Source organism: Pagrus major, chromosome 11 (genome assembly GCF_040436345.1).
Source record: "Pagrus major chromosome 11, Pma_NU_1.0".
Classification (NCBI taxonomy): Eukaryota; Metazoa; Chordata; class Actinopteri; order Spariformes; family Sparidae; genus Pagrus; species Pagrus major.
Window position 1 is genome coordinate 6,269,189 of NC_133225.1, and position 24,372 is coordinate 6,293,560.

Below are 24,372 nucleotides of genomic sequence, written 5' to 3' on the forward strand. Positions count from 1 at the left end.
AAGTGTTTCCAATCAAGCAAGTAATCACATCACACAGACATGATCAACAATTTAATTTAAATAGCCCGGCATCCTTGGTATATTTGTTCTCTGTCACCACTCGATAAACTATATTCAGACACTCAGTTTGAAAGTATTAAAAATCCAGAGTGGAAACATTTTAACAACAGTGTTTCAAGAGGAGAAGAGCAAGACCAAAGCCAGTTGTGATGCATGAGTACAGTTGATTGAAATGCGGTTAATTATTTTCAATTGACATTTTAAAGAAGGAATATTGTGCGTCATATGTAAAATCTAATCTACTGCTACCTCTTTACGTCATATTGTTTGGTAACTGTAGAACACAGCGATGAGCACAGACTGGCAAAAAAAAAAAGGAGAGGCTAACTCCAGCTTTAAAATTAATCCTAATGAGGCAGATAGGGACATGTCTCATTGTAGAAAACACACAGTGTCTGTGTTCTTGATCATGAGTGATCCCATTCATCCCAACTAACCATGGATATCTCAGAAATCCCCTTAGAAAAAAAAAAGTACTGTTTTGTCAGAACTGGCATTGCCCTCTCAAAAGCTTCTTAGCTACTAAAGTCTCTCTGCTTAACAACTATCATCAAAACACACTTAAAATAACTCTGCCACATTTCTAGGCTATATCATGATACACAGTGCAAACATTGTTATTTTGGTACCTCCTCACAAGCACTTCATAAATGCTGGGACTGGATGACAGAATCAAATATTGCAATATTTCTGACCAAATACCTCGATATTGATATTGCAACAATACTGTGAGGATGACTATTGGAGCTTCACAAAATATTAACATATTTTTGATAAATAATCATCAGTATTGTGGATATAATGACCAAGTGGGTAAAGGCAAATATTAGAACAAGTAGAAAAGTCTTGTAAGTTCAGGAAACTACATCACTTTACTGTAATACAGTCTTTAAAACCAGGAAAAGACAACACCTATGCAGTATCGCGATATCCAAACTCTTAAGACGATATGTAATCTTAATCATGGTGTTATGCCTCCAGTGCAGTTTCAGGGAGCACTGAAGCATTCCTTCTTTGGTTAGGTAGAACAGCAATTTGTGGGTGACAAAAACTCTGTGTTTTGCTTCTTGTTTCCGAAATGTTTGAGCTTAACTGTGTAGAATGATGCATGTGCAGAGTTTAACACTACAGGTCCATTTTTACATGCATTGCCTGCTGCACATTGAAAATCTGATTTTGAGAGTTGGGGCCTACAATCATGATTGAATACGCTCCACTTTAAGGATTTTAATGTGGTCATTATACCTTTTTTTCCTGCAGAAACATGTCAGACACATCATAGAATCTTTATGTGGGCCTAGTCCCTTAATACATGTATGGAGGGGATCTTAAAGGACCCCAGACTTCAAACCAACACACAACTAAAAGCATACAGCACGCATTTCATGTATTCTTACATGAAAACGTTCAAAGCTGATGTCTTAATAGTAGTTTGTTTGATGTTGATGAAGGTTCTCGGTCATCCAGGTCATGGTAATTCTAAGTGCTGTATCGTAGGCAACTGGAGAGGTGGGGTCTACAATCACGCTTCCCTATATTTTGTAATCTTTAATTTGGGAGAAGGAACACGCTCCACTTTAATGTGGTCATTATACCTTTTTATCTTGCAGAAACATGTCAGACACACATCATGTAATCTTTATGTAGGCCTAGTAATACATGTATGATGTACTGAAACAAGTCCAGTTGCCTACGATACAGCACTTAGAAGTAGTTTGTGTGGCCTCGGTGAAAATATGTTTGAGGGGGATAATCATGCCACTTGTTCCCCAGACTTGTGCTGCCTTCACTGAACCTCGGAATGTCATGAAGTAGATAGCCTACCTTTTCCTACTGCAGTCCAGCAATGCAAAGTGAATAAAAGTATGGTTTAAAAAAAAAAAAAACATACATACAGTACAATACAAATTTAAGATATTAAATGCATAGACTTACAATGCTGCCTGACACACAGTAGAGCCTTTAACTTTGCGTCAAAGAGCACGAGATCAAGATGGAAGTCTGTAAGCAGTATGCAAAGTTAACTGTAACACTCAGAAAGGACAACATGTGCTGCACACATTATTACTTTGATCATTTGATGTGCTAATTGTGTGGTGGGCACACATTTCATGTATTCTTACATTAAAATTTAGAAACAGTTTGTGTGGCCTCGGTGGGAACATGTTTGAGGGGGATAATCACCCCACTTGTTCCCCAGACTTGTGCTGCCTTCACTGAACCTCGGAATGTTATGATATAGTTAGCCTACCTTTTCCTACTGCAGTCTGGCAAAGCAAGGTGAATAAACGTATGCTAAAAGACAAAAAAACAGAGCAAAGATAATGATTGAAGGGCATTTAATGCATAGAATTTATTTACAGCACATGATTGAACGGGATGAACCATTATGTGTGATTTAAGTAACTAATTGGCTTGAACTGCTTCTATCCTTTTTTGGTCCGTTCATTAACACACTTGTTGAAATATTTCCGACGGCCCCTGAAGGCGTCACTCCACTGCTGCTGTAGTCGGGGCAGTGGTGCCCCCGCTGCCCCCCTCCCTCCTCCTCCTCCTCCTCCTCCTGCTCCGAGTGAAAACTGAGATAGTGAGGAAAAAGCAACGGGAGGAGAGCCCATGGAGGGAGGAAGCTGGATGTATTAGCTAGTTTGCTGCTTGGCGGAACTTTTTGGACCCGCGTGAATCAAAGTCCCTCAATGCGGCGACATCCGGTGCGCGTTTTATGTCTCGGGAAAACGTCGTAAATATCCCGAACGTTCCAACAGCCACCGACAGTCTGGCCGCGGACGGTTAGCAACAACCCCGACGAAAGTTAGCCCGCTCCGGCTAACTTAGCTAGCGAGTAAGGACAAAAAACTAGGCTAAGTGGGGAAAGGAGTTTAAAAAAGAAAGGGTAGAAGTGGCGCTGCGGCGTGAAGTAACTCGTAATGTTGCCTCTCGGGATTAACTTCAGATACGGATGAGAAAAGAAATTGGCGAACAGCGAGAACAACTGCGAGCCAGACGACCGCTGCTATGTTGGGGTTGATTCACGGCTCTGGCAGCCCGCCTGAGTCCCGAGGTTGGCCACACTCGGTGCTGTGGAGGCTCGGGGGCTTCTTCTTCCTCCTGCTGCTGGAAGGGGCCGGCTGCCTGGCCAACAACCCCAGCAGCCCTTCGGGCGTCAGCAACAACAACAACAACAACAACAACAACAGCCCTAGTGTCAACATTTACATGAGTGTGGAAGAGGTGAAGAAGCTTTTAGGTAAGAAGGCCCCGCGTGTAAAGTCTTCAAACTTTCTTATCAGGGTGTCTGAGTGTTGTGTGTGTTGTGATTCAGCTGTGCCAGTGAGCCCTTCATATCTGAAGTTTTCCTCTCAAAACTACACTGAAGTATTACAACTGACTCGTATTGTGTGACAGTAATTTGACTTTAAGTGCTTCCTGCCTGCCACACAGTAGAGCCTTTAACTTTCCAAGCCAAAGAGCACGAGATCAAGATGCAAGTCTGTAAGCAGTATGCAAAGTTAACTGTAACACTCAGAGAGGACAACATGTGCTGCACACATTATTACTTTGATCATTTGATGTGCTAATTGTGTGGTGAGCCCACGGTAACTTGAAACTGAGTTGAAATGAAGGAAAAAGTATGCCTGAACATTTTCAAAAACCTCAGGATCACGTTGAAGGATAAGTTTTGCAAGTTGGACTTAAAGTAATGACGATAATAAGGCTGCAACTAACTATTATTTTCATTATCGATCAATCTGCTGAATTTTTGTCAATGAAATGTCAAAAGAGTGGAAGAAACGCTCGTCACAATTTCCAGGAGGCCAAAGCGAGGCCTTTAAAATTGCTTCTTATGTTCAACCAACAGTCTAAAACCCAAAGACTCTTCATTTACTTTCAAACATGACGAAGAAAAGCAGTAAATCCTTAAATGTAAGAAGCAGGAAAACAGCAAATATTCATTATTTTTGCTTGAAACGTGACTGAAACGATGAAGCGCTTATAAAAAAAGCCGCAGATTGACTTAACAATTAAATGACTCGTTGTTGCAGCTCGAAATAACAGAATAATAAAACATTTATTGTCATTAGAAAGACGTCACACTGTAGGTATATGTCAGATAATCATCTACCATGAAATGTGCCCTGTGCCATCACAAAAACAATACACAGTTGGGCTGTAATTGATCTGTAAGAGTTGAGATATTAGGTGTCTCTATAGATCAAGATGCAATAATTGACCAAACCTGTACATATCGTGTGTGGATCTTTAACTTAAATCAGTGCCGCTGTTTTGTACGATGTTCCATCATTAAGAAAACGGACACGAAGCTAGAAGCAGATTCACAGCTGCTGGTGAGTTTGACCTCGTCTGCATCAAGAAAGGTCTGCTGATGTGTCACCAGGAATTCTGGAAAGGAGGAAGTGACTAAACTGTACATTTAAATACAGTAAGCAGACCCGGATATTTGTGGTTGAGTTGTCAGTGTTGGGTTTTATGAAGTGAGCTGCAGGGAGGTGAGTTTGGTCCAGAGTGTTGATAGTGCTGTTGTGTCTTATGTATGGTACACTACACAAAAAAAAAACCCATCAACCTGCAAAATAGATCGAATTTAGCTGTTTCTCCTTCACAATTTGGCCATAAATGCGCTAATATCCTTTATCCTGATGCCAAGTTTCGAGCCAGTCCGTGGATTGGTCCTAATTGTTAATTTAGGGTTTACTGAAGATGTCTGGAGGGTGCAGTTGGGAACTAGTCATTTGCCATGTGAGTGCCACTGTACAAGTCTAATGAACGGGTAGAAGTGCTAGTGTGTAAACTCTTTGTGGAGGGAGGAAGCTGATACTGCAATTGACGAATGTGCAGCTGCTGTAAAGAAATGTATCATCATCTTGTAGTAGCATCAGCATTTTGGCATCCGATGTGATTCAGTAGGTCTCAGCAAAATGAGTTGTCCATTCCCCCAGCAGAAAGCATCAACTGTGTCCAGGTTTGTGTTGACAAACCTCTATATGCTCAGTATATGCAGAGTTATTCAGTGCTGCCAGCCATTAAATAAAAATTATTGTTTCTATGTTTAGGCTCTTTTTGATGTTTAACTCATGAGCATCATGTTGATGCAAATTTAGGGCGTTTTACCAGATCTTCTGATGCTTTAAAATATGTAAACAGTTAAACTAGATGGTTTTGGTCTCTGGCTTTTTTGCCAAGAGAATTTAAGTATTGTGCCGTTTAAAAAAACATTTCCTCCCCTCTATAATCTGCCTGGTGTTACACCATAGGCTGACTCTGTCCCTTTTGGTTCTTCTTGTTCTCCATCAGGCTATAGTTCATCTTGTGTTGCCAAATGAGGGCCTCTCTTGTGGCTTGGTTGAAACCTTGTCTGGTCGTTTAGAGAGATCTTTTAATGTTTGACAACTATGAGCGCGGAGCTAAAAGTATGTGTGGACAGAAACTTCCATGATGCGAGGCGACTGTAGGAAAAACATGTGGTGAAGCTGGCATCACATGGGCACTGGAGATAGGCTGCTGGGGACAGTTCTCACTGTACTTTCACGCAGAGATCCACAGTTTGCGTTGTTTTTAAATCAGCCGGTACAGCACAGGTCATGTAGTAACAATTGTTAAAACCTCAGGTTAACTTGAATTAAATACCACTTCCTGTTGACGAAAAAATTATGTAATCTACTAAAATCGTTCTATAAACTCCACAGGGTTTCCTGCGGCTTTTTAATGTAGAGTTTCTGCAGAAACTAGAAAAGGGTCGACCGATAATCATTTTTTGTGGCCAATGCTGCAAATTTTATTAGAGAGTAAAACAATTCTGATATCAATATATTAGCTGTTATACACACATTTTTTTTGCAATGATGACGATAGGTAACGGCGGCGAGATATTTTACAGTTTGACTATAAACTTGATCGTCCAAAATGACATCAGTGCACTGAAACAGTAATCTTCACTGAGAATTTAATAATAAGAATTTACCCCAAGCATCTTTTTCTTCATTGTAGTTTCTCAAAAATCTTGACATCTTGACAAATTCATAGGTGTAAATAATAAAGTGAAGGATGGCTGAATTCCATTTAGCTGCTTCAGTTTAAGGGTCCTGGTGTTGTTCATGCTGGCTCACTTTGATGGCTTGGGAAACTTTAATGAAATGGAGTCATTGTTAATGTTGTTGTAACGCCTGAGCTACAAAGACAAATCAAAATGTCTGCATTTTGTTGAAACATTGGCAGTCTAAATGATTAATTATGGCCATGTTTAAACGGCGATTTGGGAGTCACAAGAACAAAGATTTCAACACAGATTGAGAGTGTCTTAACAAGCTGTAAGAGGTGAGATGTTTTTTTTTGTGGGCTGCTACTTTCACACAGGCTAATTTTTCCAGTGTAACCTATTTATGTTCATATCTGCAAAATTACAGTCTTGGCTAATGTCTAGTGGAGATGCTCTCACTATGCTGGTGTCTGTACAATCTGCTCATGTCACTGTGAACTGCTAATGAGCTACCTTGTTAGTGTAAATAACTGACAGCTGGTGGATAGTGACACATAGTCATAATCTTCCAGTTAAATCTTGAGGCACATCATATCATTGTTTTGAGCTGATCACCACTAAAACAGTAAATAATGGGAAGAAGTTGAACTTTTAAAATCCTCACTAAGCTCCATCCTGACCATTTTTAGGGTTTTAAAATTCATTAGCTCCACTAGATTCCTATTCATTGCAAATGATAACAATGAAGTAATACAATTGTATTTGCCAGTAAAGCATAGAGACATTATTGTGAGAGGGAAAAAGTGACATCACCAAGTAATGCAGCCTTGCTGTGGTCTCTCTGCCTCTCGAACAGATGGACTGTCCATTCAGGATTTCATGTTGATAACTTTAACAAAATACCTGAGCCTCAGGGGGTTGGTAAGGAACAGGAAAAGTCATGCTTGGATTGAAACAGGGTTTTGCATACACAGCGTGTTTGACTATGGATGAACTGCAGGAAGCATTCCTGATTGTTTTTGCATATGACTAATAGGTAGTGAACTGTCTGTCTCATGAACCTTACTGTCGACAATCATTCCTACCCTACCCCTACCCCGCACCCAAGTTCTGAGTCCTGGGTTTGAATTGTGTTGCTTAACATGACAAGTTACATATGCCAGTTTCAGTCAAAAGCTGGTTCTGATATCACACTTGATCTTTGTAGATGTAAAACCACCTCATTCTTCCAGACTTCAGTGTTAACAGTTACAGATTTCTGGAGTGTAATGAAGGGACATAAAGGTTAAACATTCATGAGCAGGAAACAAAAGGTCTAATTCAGTCCCTGGGGAGAGACAACAATTGCTTAATCAGTTAGTCTTCAAAGCATAAAAAAATGGCTGACATAGTTGACCTATCCAGATCTCTTATTTTGTCCGACCAACAGTCTAAAACCCAAAGATAAGTCAGTTTACAATGATTTTAAAACAGAGAAAGGTGGCAGATTACAGCAGAAGCTGTAACCAGAGAACTTTACTTGAATTTTTGATAAGTCTATTAAACGACAACCCGAAGCATTTAACCCTAAGTGCACCAGCAGGTACCATATGTCATTGTTCGCTGCATCACGCTGTTCACTAAACACCAGGCGACTCTTATACCCCTTTCACACTGGAGAAAAAAACCCACTTACACCCACTAGCATCTGGCTTTTGTCTTTAATGTGAATGTGTGTTAACACACTACTCTGCAGTAGACATGGGTGTTTATTGTCTCCACCTCCAATCGGCTGTGATGAAAACACAACACCTGGGTGCACACGGGACAATGATATGACGTGTGTCAATGTGGGCGGGCTTGTTCATACTTTTATATCCGTCTCTGTTCAAGCAGCACTTCAACATCGTTCAGTCGGTGCTGAGTTTGACAGAGTGACTGAAGTAAAAGATATTTAAAAAGTAAAGTGTTGTTAGTGTCTTCGGTGCTTGTCAGCCTCTATTGGTACTGCACATGTGCAACTCAACAGAGACCAGAAAGAAGCAAGACTCACTCCTAAGCAACTTCTGTTATCAGCTCCGGAAAAAATGATGTGTCTAATTCAGAATATTGATTAAGACTTTTGAAACTTGGTCTGCTGCTTTCTACTGTTTCCTGTTTTATGGGTGCGAAAAATAAACATCGCTCTCATCGCAAACTCATCGCAAACTCATCTCCTGGCAATGTTAAAAAAGTAAAACGCCTATTTTTAGCAGGCTTACCCGCATTTAAAAAGCTGCATATACATGCTAATTTGGGGTTAAAAGTGGTGTTAGAGACTACATTCATGAGGCCCATGACCCAAGCTATGGCATTGGTTTCATAGGCTTCAATAGGTTTCTTTCTTTCCTTGTTTCCTGGCGTTCTGACCATTTATGTGATAGTTTAGAAGATGAGGGATGAAGTATAAATAAGTTTTCTGTATATTCATTTGCTGTCTCCTATAATAATGACCTTTCAAGCCCAGTTTTCCATGGTAGAATCACAGTCGGCTTGATCCCTAACACATTACTCTGAGGAATGTTTCTTGGTGGAAAGTAAGCACTGTGAGAGTCTGTTTTCTAGCTTGCATGGCATATGTACGGTGTCTCTGTAGTAGATCTGGGCTTTTCCAGTCAAAGCAAAACCAAAGCTACCAGGTCCCCAACCAAAATTAGTATTGTGCAGACAAAATAAGCACTTCCTCATTAAAATCGTTTTTTTCCAATACTTTGCTCGTGGGAAAGGGAAGCATGTTTGTTCGTTGTGCAGCAACTGTTGTTGATGGATTCTGATCAGACAAACTCCACCTGATATTACAACTACCTCACATTGTTATCTTAAAAAGCAATGACATTTTCCATTTTATTTCATTGTGACTTCCATCAGGGAAAATCCACCCAATCAGAGTTTGGTTTAATTTCTTCTCGATGAACTGGCAAAAATGGCTTCTACAAAATGTGAGCAAGTGTGTAAAATCATCGTGAGCCAAGTGCATGTCGGTTAACCAGCCGCTCTCCCCTCCTCCAAAGAGCTGAAAGGCAAGCAGAGGCTTTGAAAAAGAGCCCGTGAACAGTGAGGAGTGATTGGCAGCAGCATTCATTTCCTTCATGCCACTCTCCAAGGATCCTGTGGTTGAATAGCGGAGCCCCTGCTTTCACATCTTTTGTCTAAAAGCTGCTGCGCTTAGACAAAAGATGGGTCGCTGCTTTACAGGAGATTCCCATTTTGTAAAGTGTTGCTCTTGTGTTTAAATTGGAACATCGGCAATGGAAATATATGGTCATGTTTTTTTCTGCTTATTCTATTGAAACTGTTGTCATGCTTGAGTTACATTTAATTAATTTTGCTATTATGTTGCAGAAATGAAGAAATATTTGGAGCAGTAGATGATGGAATCAGATTTTATGGAGCTGTTCTAAAATAATATAATGTAATTACGAAGCACACCTTTCTAACCCTGAAAAAATACAAAAATATTTGACCTTGCACACACAGCCCAGGCTTTCAAACTGCGGCTATGCTCACAAAGCTGCCCATGTAAAACAGCATCCAAAAATAGATGAATTAGGTGGGTGCGTGAGACCCCCTAAATGACCCGTTAGTCAGCTCAAGATGAAGTAATTCTGCTGCAAACAGCTAATCATTTTTTCAGTAAACCATTTGGTATTTGTTGAGTAAACTAAGGAGCCCCTTCAAGCAATGAATAACCATCAACGAAGTGCCTATAAAGGGAGTGCGGCAGACAGCCTTGCTCAGTTTCCTTACTCTGCCTTCATCCTTGTCTGCCCTTAGGGCACTTCATAGAATAAAAGAGGAAAACTGATGTATGGTTTCTTTGAAGCGAGTCAAAGAAAACCACAGAGATTGTGACTTAATGTGTGTTTTCTTCTAGCTGGAAGATGCTTTCAGATGTGACTAGAGTGCTGCTGTTGTAGGCCAACTATTAAAGCTTAGTTGGTGACTTTGGTCTGGATGTTTGGTTGTGTTTTTCAGATAACATACTACATAAATCATGATAGTTTTATTCTTCATTGTTATAAGGCTTTTCATTTGAAAACTTTGATGCTTTTGTAGCTGGAAGTAAAGAAACATGTGGTGGTTTTCTGTTGGGACATGCAGTAAAGCCTTTCCTTTAGCATGAAAAGGTGCACGGCTGCCAGTGAAAAACCTGACGCTGTACTGAATGTCTTTGCTTTTTTTTTTAATTCAAAGCTTCTTTTGAAGGTTTCAAATGAAGCATTGAATGTTGTCATCGTCATATTTTATAAGCAAATATCAATCTTGCGTTACTCGCACGAGTTTGACTGCAAGATTATTTGTGTTTAATTGCACCAAAAAGCTAGAATACTGTATATTAGCTGTAAGATAACAGCAAAACAAGCAGGCAGCAAGGGTTTGTGTGTCTGTGTTCAGTTCAGCACTCACCAGACTCCAGTTCATTCAGTTATTTCCTTCCAGTGTCTTTTTACTTTTATTACCCTCTCTTGTCAGTCAGTTCATGAAGTGACGGACCTCCCCCCCCAGTCAGCAGTGAACGAAGGGAGACTAATTATAGTAAATCAGTCAAGTCAGTACCTCTGTGGCTCGATTCTGCTGACAGGTTGAAGTTAAAGGAAATCCATTAGGTAATCCCAGAAATTTAAAACCGACTCTGAGCTCTCCTCCCTCTGATAAACGGCTCTGGATCAGAGCAGTATCTGGTGTGACTCTGGGTGTTTGCTCCTCCAGAAGCTTCGGTCTGGCCCTGGTGCTTCCTCCAGAGCTCCCCAGCTCTCAGCAGCTGTCTGCTGCCATCTTTCCCTCCGCTCTGCCCGTCCTCTCCAACACTAAGCAAAGTCCTGCAATATGCATTTGAATGTTGATTTTAAAAATCAATGTTATGAATAAAACTTGAAAATGCTTCAAACTATTCGGTACAGCGCTACACACAAGTTACGTTTCCATTCAGTTGTAGCACACGTTTCGACTGAATTTCATGAAAGGGTTAGAAAATGAAAATTGACATTTCCACCCACTACTGTGATGTGCCAGTCAAAATGAAAACTGTTGAAAACGAGACGAAAATAAGGCATTTATGTTTGTTTTATGCATTCATTTGAGAAAGGTTATGGTCTCCTCATTGCTCCACGCAGATCTGATGTTTTGGTCTGTTCAGTAACATAAAGAGTCTGTTTCCATTACACATTTCTTGCTAGAACAACTCAAGTCACGCACTCGATTTTGCAGACTTTATAACCCAAATAGGGAGTTGAAGCAAAACAACCTCTCAAGTGCCCTACATGTCTCAGAGAGCTGACTGTGAGGTGGGATGACGTGTCAGGTGATTTCCTGCTCAAATTGTTAACCTAATGCCTCGTATTAGAGTGAATATAATTCAATCAAAGGGTGGCTATTTGGGGATTTCAAAGCCAAAATTGTATTTTCTTGAAAAAAAAGGTTACACTTTTTGTTATGTGCATTTTGAACAAAGTGTAGTGTCACTATTAAAGTGTATTGTCCTTGCTGAATTTAAAAAGTGACAACACGTGCCCTGTATTAGAGAGTTTAACCTGCCATCATTTCAATCAGCACGTAAAGCGCTGCCTATTCTGAATTTAGTTTAAATGTGTCATCAATCATGTTATAATTTTCATTATCAGAGTTTCATGTCAGATTGTCAAAGGGCAACGTATTCGTCCAGTTAGTCATCTGTTTGTATTCAGTCATTGTTGATGGTGTGTGAGGTAGTTGCTTTGCATTTTTGCATGAAAAAAGATGTTGAGGCCTTTTCCTACTGTTATCCTAAGCATGCTGGTTGGCAGCATACTCTTCCGATGGAAGGACCCCTATGGTGATCGCCTTACTTTCTTAGTGAAGACAGGGGCAGTAATATTATTACTGATATTCCTTTTTTATCATGTCAGCTGACAGACTAAACTACCCATCAAATCCAGTGACTATAGCATTGGGTTTCTTTACATGATGTCTTTTTAATCACAGTCCAAACCCCGGTGTCCTCAGTTTGTAGCCCTCTTGTTTGTCCGATATCTCAGATCTTGAGATCCGTCGTACATTATCCTCCCCTTCTCCTGCCTCATTCATGCCTGTGGATTTGTTTGGAGTTTCCAGTTGATAGAGTTTCACGCAGGCCCTCATTTTCTCCTTCCTTGGTTAATGTGGCCAGTATCTTCCCAGTGAGAGGCTGGAGGGAGTGTTTATCTCCTGAGCACTCAGGGATGAAGGCTTTGGGAGGTATAGTGTCGACTGTGCGCACAAGAGGGTCTTTGTTGTATCTGTCCTGGACCTTACCACCTGGCCACTGCCACCTTTTGTTCTCCTCTTTCAAAGTCTGCAACGTGATCCACTGCTTGCAGGAGAACACTGCATGTCGACTTAAAGCTTTGTAGACCAAAATGTCAAGACAAACTTTGATTTATTAGTCCACGACTTATATTCTTGTGTTGACATCTGTATATGAAAAGAACGGCCTATTTTAGTACATTTATAAGATTTTATATGTGATGTTATCTAAAAGCATCCATGTCAGTTTCTATGTCTCAATCGGTAAAAGAAAGGTGGGAGGGAGAAGTGAGTGAGTAATCCTCCCACAGTGAAAGAAGTGTCGATGAGCCCTTGAGCAAGGTACTTAAATCCTACTCCAGTGGAGCTGCTCAGTGGTCAACAACAGAGGATTGAATGTGGGAAGGTCAGAGGTATAATGTGTTGGTACTCTAGGAATGTCAGCAAGGTGTTTCATGGAAAAGAACATGTGGTTTGTTTTGTGTTGAATCCCAATGAAACCAGTGAAGTTGAGCATCTGACGATCTTTCATTATTTTCCAACAGATGTACTGCATGGCATCTCAAATGGCATTTAATTGGCAGTGTCCGAATGTTTGGCTAACCGAAGCCTTTCTCTCTCATTTGGCTTGATTCCTCCGACTCAGCTGCCTTTTAAAAATGCTAAGATTCCTGTTAAGAATATAGAAAGGGGAAAAGTTGTTAGTGAAGTGACCACAAACGGGCGATTACAGCATCGAGTCTTCTTGGGTGTGACGCGACAAGCTTTGCACACCTGGATTTGGGGATTTTCTGCCATTCTTCTCCGCAGATCCTCATGAGCTCTGTCAGGTTGGGTGGGGACCGTCGGTGGACAGCCACTTTCAGGTCTCTCCAGAGATGTTCGATTGGGTTCAAGTCAGGGCTCTGGCTGGGACACTCAAGGACATTCACAGAGTTGTGCCGAAGTCACTCCTGACTTGTCTTGGCTGTGTTCTTCGGCTCATTGTCCTGTTGGAGAGTATACCTTCGACCGAGAACTGAGGCCAAACAGTTCAATCTTGGTTTCATCAGACCAGAGAATCTTGTTTCTCACAGTCTAAGTGTCCTTAAGGTGCTTTTTTTTTTACAAACACCAAGCAGGCTTTCATATGTCTTTCACTTAGGAGAGGTTTTCTGTCTGGCCACTCTGCCATAAAGCCCTGATCGGTGGAGTGGTGCAGTGATGGTGTCATGCCCAATCAGTTGAATTTACCACAGGGGGACTTTTGTCGTAGCAAAACGGTCTGAATACTTATGATATTTCAGTTTTTCCTTTTGAATACATTTGCAAAAATGTCTAAATGTTTCCGCTTTGTCATTATGGTGCATTGAGTGTAGCTTGATGAGGGGAAAAAATAGTTTAAACTATGTTAGCATAAGGCTGCAACAGAACAAAATGTGGAAAAAGTGAAGCGGTCTGAACACTTTCTGAATGCACTGTATATGATATATATTGTTATTGTGATAGAAGACTATACCTGTAATTGTCTTCGGTTTTTGATATAGTTATATCATGATATGACATAAGTGTTGTTTTTACCTGGTTTTAAAGGCTGCATTACAGTAAAGTGATGTCATTTTCTGAACTTACCAGACTGTACTACTTGCTTTAATACTTTCCTTTACCCACTTAGTCATTATATCAACATTACTGATAATTACTGATCAAAGTATTAGTCTAGTATTTTGTGAAAATACCAATAGTAATAGGACTGAAGTAAAGAAGGAAATCTGTGGATGTGAGACCCAACTACTGCCTGCAGATAAGGGTGGGCTTTCCCTGCCATGCATTGGGGATTATTACATTGCTGCCTAGCAAGGACTGCTGATATGACAGTGAAGAAGCAAAGAAGAGTAGTGAAATTGTTGGCATGCAATGCAGACTTGAATACTTCCTGTCTTGATATGCATTTTAAGCACTAAGCATATAAAGTGTAACCATTTTCTGCACTACAACTAGTGATCATGGTGTCTTAGAGTCTTTTAAACACCTATACATATAGCCTTGAAAAGAGATTTCTTCAGATATCTTCTGGTCAGAGACTACTTTAGTAACTTGGTCAGTATATCCATTGATGCATATACAATTAAAGATCTAGCATCAACAAAGTAGTATCCTGAATATAAAATAGTATACAAACCACCAAAAACCACGCTGCTGTCTACGTCAAACAGAAATTTAGGAAAGAATCATGCCTTGAGATATGTGAAGATGATTGTATGTCAGAACATCTATTGAGACAGACCTGTGCATGACAAACATCAACAGTAAACTTGTTTTATTAAGTTTTATCAAAGCGTACTGAAGTTGCACATGCTTGTATGTGCTTCTTGATAGAAGGGCTCGCTGACCTCTTATTTACACCAATTCATGAGAAGTTGTTTTCACTACGACATAATATACTGTAACGTGAAGTATCAATATGAATTGTAAAACGATTTCTAGGTTAGTTCACCAACAAAATTTGGTGTCGTTAATTTCATGCAGTATGGTAAACAGCTTTCAGTGTATAAAAAATGAGGGACTCATTACTGTAAGAGTTAATTCAGATTCTGATGCTCGTGATTTTCCGATGCTCAAGTGTGCCGGAGTTGAGTGTTTTCAGATCAGTGCAGGTGACACGGTTTGTTCTGCCCTCGCTATTGTTAATCTGTCGACACCAGCAGAGACAAATGGAAATGTCCAGCAGGAAATAATCCCTCAAAACATAACATGCTGCCAAGTTATCCTGCTGGAATTCAAAACGATGTTGTTATTTTCCATTAGTGTTTAAGAGGAGAGAAGAGATGTTTGCATCTGTAGTGGCAAACACCATGATGATGTAGTGAGGCACTTTGTATGTTGTGCCCAAACACTAACTAACAAGAATCTTGTTTACAGGCACACCTTCTAGTAATGCTGTTTTCAGATTCCAGAGAGCAGAGGGTGTGAGTCAGTGATGAAGCTGCAGTGCATGGTTCAACGTCCTTAACCTCGGGAACCACTTGTTCTCTGTCTGTGTACACTGACGGGCTCCTGTTGCCATTCCTTCACATTCCTGTTTTGAAGTTGCTGAAGTTAGGGTGGATGGCTATGGTGTTGTGGGAGGGACAAACTTGAGCTCACACTGGTCCTTGTTTGGCCTTTTTGTCTAGTTGAATAGTTTAATTGATATCAAAGCAGTGTGGACACATGTTGAGGTGAGCATGAGAAGGGCAGTTATGACATGACTAAACTGTGTGGCTGTGTGGTTACTGCCTACATTTTCTTATTCATATATATCCTGAGCCCTTCAGTGTTCTCAGCTCATTGTTTTGGTTTTAGTGTCCACACTTGTACTGTTAAGGTTCCCTCTCTATACTCTTATCAGCATTGTTTTCAGATGCAGAAGGCAGCTGATTTCAGTCTGCCTTGTGAACATCACGTGAAATTTAGCAGCCAGTTAGCTTAATATTTCCCTCAGGAGAGTGAATACATGACATTACATTCACCAAGTGGCCATCTACGTTACAGGGAATGAATGACGAGGGGACTATTTGTCTGTAAATTAGCCAAAAAATCATATTCATGCCAATAAACGCACTAATGACTAGCAAAGCAAATATAAGTTTAGTTAATGCCAAAGGGAAAAAAATAAATAAATAAAATAATTCCTTTAATTGGCTTATCTTTGAATATAGTGCTGCTCAATTTAATTTAAGTATTATCAAAATTGTGGTATGGCCAAGTGCAATTTTCAAATTATAAAAGTTGCCCTTTTTTGTTAATGATAAAAAACAGCATTATAATAAGGTACCGTAGGGTTGCAGATCTGTCCTGATCTATAAATCTGATATAAGTATACCTGTTTGTTACATCAACAGTCTTCATATTTTTTTTAATGGAAAGTGAAAATTCTGATGCATAGATCATCACTCCCACTAACTGTTGCAAATGTATGTAAAAAGGATTGCACTATGATTTTTTTTAACATATCGTGCAGCCCTGGAATATAGTACACTGGAAATACTACACAATAATATTGCAACTAAGACAAAATAAAACTTGATTTAAGGGTCTACTTTCTAAATTTCTCTAGGGAGTTAAATTAAACTCTCTAAACTGAGTTTGACTGTATGGTCATGTTAAGAATGAACTTTTATTCTTTAGTCATTATAAACATATAAAAATAATTATTGAACTTTACATTTAATTTTACATGTATTGAACAAAATTTAACCATGCCCATCTGTTTTAGTGAACAGTTAAAAGTAGTAGTTTCTTAATTCAAGGAAAGGAAAGCCATCAGTGTAACACTCTCTGGCTTGGTTAGACGCTTCTTTATGTAACACCCATCCCCTCTCTGACTTGGTAAATACTTGAGAATGTTTTTAATTGAGCCAATGTGAGAAAGGTCTATGAGCCAGAGCTCTGAGAGACAGCCCGAGGGTATTGGGGGAGCCTGGGCACATTCTTCCCCTCTCTTTCAACTAGATACTCAGAGACTGATAGACAGACCCCACTCTGCCAGACAGACGCTTTCAAGGACTGATAGCACTGCCCCAGGCCAGGGTTGGGGATTTCACCAGCACACATTATGACTTTTTGATGCTGTAAAAACAACTGTTTAGCTTTGACTCTTTTAAAGAGAGTAAGAAGTAAACACTGCATACAGTACCAGCCCATCTAGCTAGCATTATGGCATTTCCTGAACTATGCATTCACTAAAGACTGAATGCTTTTGACTGTGGTTTTTGTATGCAAGTTCACATTTTTCTATCTAAGGCATTCCAGTCCCCTCCTCTTAACCCTTCCCCTGCCCACTTTGGTGTCCCGGATAGAAAATTGCGGTCATATTTTGGATGTTGTCTCACTTGAAAGTTTTGAAGTTTTTCACCCGGGCACTAAGAGGTCTCAAGTACTAACAGATGTGGTTAGTCTATCTCTCTTATTGGGGGAAACCCTTCTAATCCAAGCTGGCAGTTTGAGTGGATATTTTACCAGTTTCCTCAGCTTTTCCTGTCTTCTATGTCCACTTTAGGAGTTTATCTTCTTTGTGATGTTCAATAAATGGATCTCAACATTTTCTCATATGGTACAATTTTCTATCCTCTGTCCTCACACAGGCCTGGATGCAGAGCTGTACTATGTGCGAGACAATGTGGTGAATCATTACGCCCTCTCATTCACCCTGCCTGTGCCCAGTGAGACCAACAGCCTCCACTTCACATGGCATTCTAAGACAAAGGTAAGTCGCAGCATTGGAAATTATTGATTAATCACTTAAATAATTTGCCTTGCACACGTGTACAAGAAAGCAGATATTGATGTGTTTATGTGTTGTTTGTTTATAGGTTGAATACCGGCTTGGTTTCCACATGGAGAACCCTGTTGTCATGAACCAACCACGGAGCAATATCTCCAGTCAGGGGGAGGTGCCCTACGTTCCCTCTGGTATGTCAGATATCTGCCCTTTTTGAAGATGGAAAAATTGATACTACTATCATATCTGTCCGTTAAATATGAAGCTAGAGCCAGCAGGGAGTTAGCTTAGCATAAAGACTGGAAACAAAGTAATGGACCGTCCACGCCAAGAACGATAACAATAACAATATCTAGAAATAGATTATTTTAAACATCTTTTAAACGACCACTTTTATGTAAGCTAATTAATAATATTTAGATGGTCTACTCTCGTAACTCGGTCTTGGATATTTATACAACTTATTAAATGCTCATATATAGTATATTAGGCTGCAAATTACACATGCAAAACATAATTTTACCGTAGACATACTGCCAAATGGTCTTTGGCATTGATGTCCTTTATAACGATCTCTAATTAGGACATTATATATCTTTTTTTAAATCCATACAAAAACACACATATGAAAAAGAGACATTACAGTGTGAGGGGGGTTATGTGCCCGACTATTTCTTGGCCAGAAACGGCAATTTCCTGCTGGTTGCCTGATGCTTAGAGCCAAGAAATCGTCCGGCATTTAACCTCCAGTAAAACGGTGCATTGCATGGGAATTAGTTTCTAAATTTCTCATTTCTTGGCAATACCGTAACGTCATTGTGAAATCGTACATCACACATATGAAGATTTGAACTTAAAAAGTCAGCTCTGTGTGTGTGTGTGTGTGTGTGTGTGTGTGTGTGTGTGTGTGTGTGTGTGTGTGTGTGTGTGTGTGTGTGTGTGTGTGTGTACAGTCTTTAGAGTGGACCTCCTCTGTTCCGGCAATGTAGATGGAGAGGCTGTTTTAACAGTGCAGCTCAATCTGACCATCCATGCCAACAACTACACAGTGCTCAACTTCAAGAGGAGGAAAATGTGCTATAAAAGTAAGTATTTTAATATCAGCTGATTTATATGGTAAGAAGTACACATCAAGGGAGAAGTCCAGCCTTACTGAATATTTCTTTTTTCAGTCAGTATTATTATTTATCCACCCGTGGAGCTTTTTCATAACGGACATCTTTACTTGTCACAGCAGGGGAAGCACAGGTGAAATTAATAACAGTAACGATGGCTGTGCCCGCTGGCTCACTGGGACATTTCAGTGGAACAGAGCCATCGTTAATGTTATTAAGAACACCTGTGCTTCTGCTGCTATGACATGTAAAGATGTCTGCTGTGAGACTGGCCGACTGGTTTGACCTCTTAGAAACTGTAGCACATACTGTTATGACACTTAAATACAAAAATGTTTTTCCTTCCAAAGTATATTCTATGCAGAACGTAGAGGTTGTGGAGAATTTGATTTGCTTAAATTTAGGGATGCTCCGATCAGGGTTTTTTGCCCCCGATACGAGTCCGAGTCCTTTGATTTTTGAGTATCTGCCGATACCGAGTCCCGATCCGATACTCTTATAATACATTTAAAAAATTAAAAAGATCGAAGAAAACTATCCATGGTGTCCCTTATTTTTTATTATATTTTACCACCCCTCGATATCCCAAATTTACATATCTGACAGTTTGCAACTGCATCGTTCTCGTCACTCACTTTAAAATACTTCCACACAGCAGACATGGTGCGCCACAACTCGCCACTCCGCTTCAAAACAAACTGGCGTGCTGGTCTTCTGCGCATGCGCATGTCGTAAACGGTGGTAGTAAATACTCATTTTATTTTTTTTATTTTGAATCACCAATAGCCCATATATCAACAATCTAATACAAATAATGACTAAATAAATATATATAAAACCGATCTCTGATCGGGTCGTAACGTCCGAGTCCCGATCGAGTCTTCAGTGGCGTGATCGGCCCCGATTTCCGAGTCACGTGATCGGATCGGTACAACCCTACTTAAATTTGTCACCCGTATTCGTCAGATACTCTAGAGATCTACAGGTTTTTGTATTTTGAGTTTTCAGTTCTGTGCTATTTTCAAACTGCCTGAAGATAATTATATGTGGCCAGGAGGCTTCTCGTCATACGTCTCATGGAAACAAATTTATCCCCATCTTATTTTGAGTCAAATTAGCAGCCATAAGAGAGTCTTTGTACGCCTGAGTGGTACTGAGAATAAGCAATCCCGCCTGTCAACTCTATTTCCTTATTTTACCTGTAGTGTTGTAGTAGAGGACCCTAGAAGCCCGTTTAATAACTCGGCAGCTTAACTTAAAAAAGCTATTTCAGGTTTTTGTGTCGGGGCCTTGAACAAAGAGTCATTTCTGTCAACGAGAAGCTGTTAATTTTTTATCTTGCACTTTATTTACTGCTTGTCGATATTAGGACTAAGGTCTAATAGAACTCTGGATACGTAGTTTGTCTGATGTTACTGACTATCAAATCAGTTATTTAATTGATCATTCATCTGTTCTATTCTATGTTGTTCTCCGCATGAGAGGGAGGGGGCTTTTATTTGCTGTTACTAAAGAAGCACAAACGATTCTCCTCACTTCTTTGAAGAAAGGCTATCTGCCTTTCTGGTAGTTTAAATTCCTTTAAGTCTTCTGCACTTTTTCTTTCAACATTGATCTTCAAAAAAAAAAAACTTTACAGACACACATCTTTAGATTACATGGAACATTTTGACCTCATCCTACAACCACATGGTATGGTGTTGTTGCCATGATGCTGGCAAAAATGACATCTCACACTGAGTTGTTGCTTTTTAATGTGGCAACGTTTCTGATTTGCTATATTTTGAGTACATGAGATGTAGTGGAAATACATAATTTCTTGGGTCTGTTTGATCAAAATGTCATTAAATGCACAAGCTGTTTTTTTCCTTCACATACTACACTGACATGATTCTCTCTCCGTCTCACTCAGCAGGAATAGATTCTAACCCGGAGATTCCCATTCCCATCAACAATAACACTCTTCCGCGGCCGGGCCGTAAGTAATCTTGCCTCCACACACTGCTCCACTTACTCCTCCTTGTATTATCTATCATTAGGTGGCATCAGCCTGATAAGACAGAGGCTGGATTAGTACTAAGAAGTCTGGATAGCAGTCCACATAAGTCAAACTTTCCATAAGCAAGGCGTATGATTTCAGAGCCCAAAGAGAAACATTCATTCTCCTGTTGAAGTGCACTCTGTCAGCCCCCACCCCTTGGTTTGGTAGTCCTCTTCAGTGGGATTTATTCAGACTCTTTGTGAGCCCACAGCCTCAGTAACAAAGTACCATTAGTGGGTTGTCTCCCTTCTGCTTGGGTAGGCCCGAGGAACCTGGGGCCCTCAGAGGCTTTTAGAGAGGTGATGAGAAAAGCTCTCAGACACTGGATCCTGGGTATTCCAGGCCTCCATTAACCCAAAGTGGAGCCCTCGGTGCAGTTAGAGCTTCCCCCTCTCTCACTCGGGTCTTTATGTCATTGCCTTACCTCATATTTTTGCTCAGATTCTTTCATAATAGCTAACGCTGAAGCTTCCTGTAATGAGCATGCTATTTTCTGTGCGAAGATGTCCCATTTTTCTGAGGTTCTCCCTTTCTGTGTCTGTGTGGCTTGTTTTCAGCAGTAGACGGTGTGACCACCCCCACCACCTCCACCCAGGTGTTCTACATAAGTGTGAGCGTATGCTGCATTGTTATCTTCCTTGTGGCCATCATCCTGGCCATCCTGCACCTGCACAGCATGAAGAGAGTGGAGATGGAGGACAGGTTTGTTTGTTTTTTAGTTTGTCCACACAAACTACAGTCATTGTCAAATATCAGCTTAGCAAGGTACACTTGTTGAAACTAATGAAAACCAGGACACAGTTCAGCAGATTTACAGCCTTCTATGTGTCACCTGTGAAAATTATGTTTTCTGAATGCTGCGACTCAAAGACCAACAAAAATAGGTCATCTCCACAGAGAGGATTATATCAAGTTGAAACCTGCACTTTAGCTTTCCTGTGGTTCAGTTCCTGTAATCTCCTCTCCAGATGTCTGTAGGCAGCCACGCAGGTTATCAGATATCAATGTCAAAGGAAGCCTGCACATCCTCTCCTTGATGTTGATCTGAAGAAGTTAGGCATTGGGACAGTGATACATTTAAATTGTACAAAGATTGTTTTCTTGCATACCATGGAAATCTGTCTAAAGGGATATTTTCACTCAGTTTGGTTGCTGCTATTTTTTTGGTCTGTAAACTTTAGACCCTTGTTCTCATATAATCACTTCGGTGTCTGATTAGCATAGTTCAAGGTACCTTTTAGCAAAAAAAATTAAAAAGCGTACATATTTGCTGTTTTTTTTGTCGTATTTTATACTAGTAAACTGATTTATCCTTTGGTTTTGGACTGTTTGACAGACAAAAAGACATCTGCAGACGTTACCTTGGGCTCTGGAAAATTGTTAACATTTTCTTACCAGTTCCTAACATTTAATGGAATAAACAATTCATTGATAAATTAAGGAAATGTTTGAGAGCAGTAGCCGGTTGAACCGGCTGTTTGTAAAATCAGTGTGTATGTGGGTGGAGATTCACACATTAATAAATTAAAACTTGTTTCATCAGACACACTAGTAGAGATCTGGCCTTTGAAAAGCTGTTAGGAAGTTATGATGCATCTCTTGATATTACAGCGGCTTACTGTTTACATAATTGACTGCTTTTAGTTGGACAGTGCTACAGATGTTTCCAAGCGACATATTTACACATGACCAAGCTCTTCACTAGCTCAGATATTCAGTTCTAATGTTGCGACCTGATTCAGTAAATCATTAGTTTGAAACTATCTTATTTATTAAGAAGTTAGGAAGGACTTTACATGTGATGAACTTGGTAATGGATTTCCCAACTGCTGCCCTGGATAACTCTGTTTTTCCCCTCTGTGTCTTTCAGTGTGAGTGACAGCGGGAGCTCGCAGGGCCTGTCTCAGCCGTCCACTCAGACCACACAGTACCTGAGGGCTGACACGCCAAACAACGCAGCCCCTGTCACAAGTAAGAGATTTTACTTACCCAAAGGCAATCAGTAACAAGCTGCAACCTCAGTTCAGGTTTTATTTTAAAAAGATCTGAAAAGTTTTTGCACTTACAAGATGGAACCTAGAAGTGCTCAAGTACATTCAGCCTGACTCAGTCCGCCATAGTTGTTTTCTTCTTCCCTCACACTGGCATCTGAGAGTGTGCATGCTTTTCCAAATGCAATAATCGACTGTGAATGACCTAATTAACTTAACCAGTATCATAAGATTGTAATGAAGAACAGAGTTCCTGCAGTGATGTTCCCCTTTCTTTTTGTCCCTTGTGACCTATTACTGTCTGAGCAACGTGTAAATGTGCTGCTCACTGTGTGCTTTCTGTCAAGCCAACTGTTGAGCAGTTAAAGAAGTACAAGCAGGCTTTTATATAAGACCTGGCAGAAACTGTTCTGCTCTAAATTGATGTAAATTTAGAACATGATGGGAAACAGGACTAAAACTTTACCACTTCATGTGTATACATCTAAACAATATACTTACCCACCTCAAAGCTGTTTTAGGACTTACTAACTTTTAATATTTAAGCTCTTACCAGAATGACAGTGGATTAAACAGTAAGTGAATCTCAGCTCCAGGAGAGTTATTTGTTAGTTGTTATTGTTGTTGTTAAGGTAGCAGTATAATTACTCATCCAGCCCTTGTTCTCTTGGCTGGCTTCCTTTTGTAATTATGGTTAAGTCTGTACTGTATTAGAGGAAATAATTTGGCCTGACAACATAAACATTACACTGAGCAATTTCTGCTAATCATTTGGAGTTATCCTTTTAATTAAGTGTAAGTAATGGGGGCCATGAAGTTGGATTCAGGGTTGCCATGATAAAAGCATCAACATAGTTACCACAGCAGCCTGAGATTTAAATGAGATACGACTTTTGGACAAACATGTCTTCGGTAGTTGAAAGGCATTTTTCTTTGTCTCATCTAATAGCTCCTCAAATCTTTTCATTAGTCTGACTCACTGGATGAAGGCTGGTGGTATAAGCCTGCCATTGGTCGATTATTTCAGTCGGCACTCTCATCCCTTCTGCAATTTGTGTGTTTCAAAATCCCTGTCTCTACAGGCAACAGTACTTTGGTCTGTGTGACTACCTCTTCATATACCTGACCATAACGCACATTTTATATTATACACGTTTTCCCCTGTTACCAGTCTGCAAAGCTAAGCTATCGGTATCCTGGCTGGAGCCTCATATTTGAAGGAAACGTTTTGTGAAATATGTATATTCACTTTCTTGCTGAGAGTAACTTAAGAAGTAGGCTGCACAATGTATCGTTTCGGCATCATTATCGCAATGTGTCTATGTGCAATAGTCAAGTAAGACAGTCTTGGCCATTTTATACTACGCGTTGCAAAGGCATTTCCAGTATGTGGCTAGGCTTAAAACAAGGCTTACCTAGTTTGTTGCAGGATATATTTTGGGCAGTGTCATGGCTTGAAAACAGTCATCCATCCGTAGAAAGGTGTGGTCTCATCTTGAAGTGAACAGTGCAGATGGCAAATTAACAAAGTTAGTGAGGTTGCCTGACAACTGCTACTTAAGTGAAAAAGTTATTATGAGCCAACCTCTTACATCAACACCACTGAAATGCATTCACAAACAAAAAGATTAATGACATGCAAATGTAAA

General features: G+C 40.1%; 1 protein-coding gene across 5 annotated transcripts in view; it reads left to right on the forward strand.

The window, feature by feature from the left end:
• Positions 1-2,646: 2,646 nt before the first annotated feature.
• Positions 2,647-24,372, forward strand: part of ryk (receptor like tyrosine kinase) — a 40,810-nt gene continuing 19,084 nt past the window's right edge. For 2 of the 5 annotated variants that reach the window (XM_073476944.1, XM_073476949.1), the window contains exons 1-7: positions 2,696-3,307; positions 17,440-17,561; positions 17,668-17,767; positions 18,530-18,661; positions 20,604-20,669; positions 21,290-21,434; positions 22,603-22,703. In XM_073476944.1, coding sequence (XP_073333045.1) covers positions 3,076-3,307; positions 17,440-17,561; positions 17,668-17,767; positions 18,530-18,661; positions 20,604-20,669; positions 21,290-21,434; positions 22,603-22,703 — 898 coding nt within the window. In that variant the 5' untranslated portion in view covers positions 2,696-3,075. Of the gene's footprint in view, positions 3,308-17,439; positions 17,562-17,667; positions 17,768-18,529; positions 18,662-20,603; positions 20,670-21,289; positions 21,435-22,602; positions 22,704-24,372 lie in introns of all 5 variants that reach the window. The other 3 variants (XM_073476948.1, XM_073476947.1, XM_073476946.1) reach the window with 3 other exon arrangements.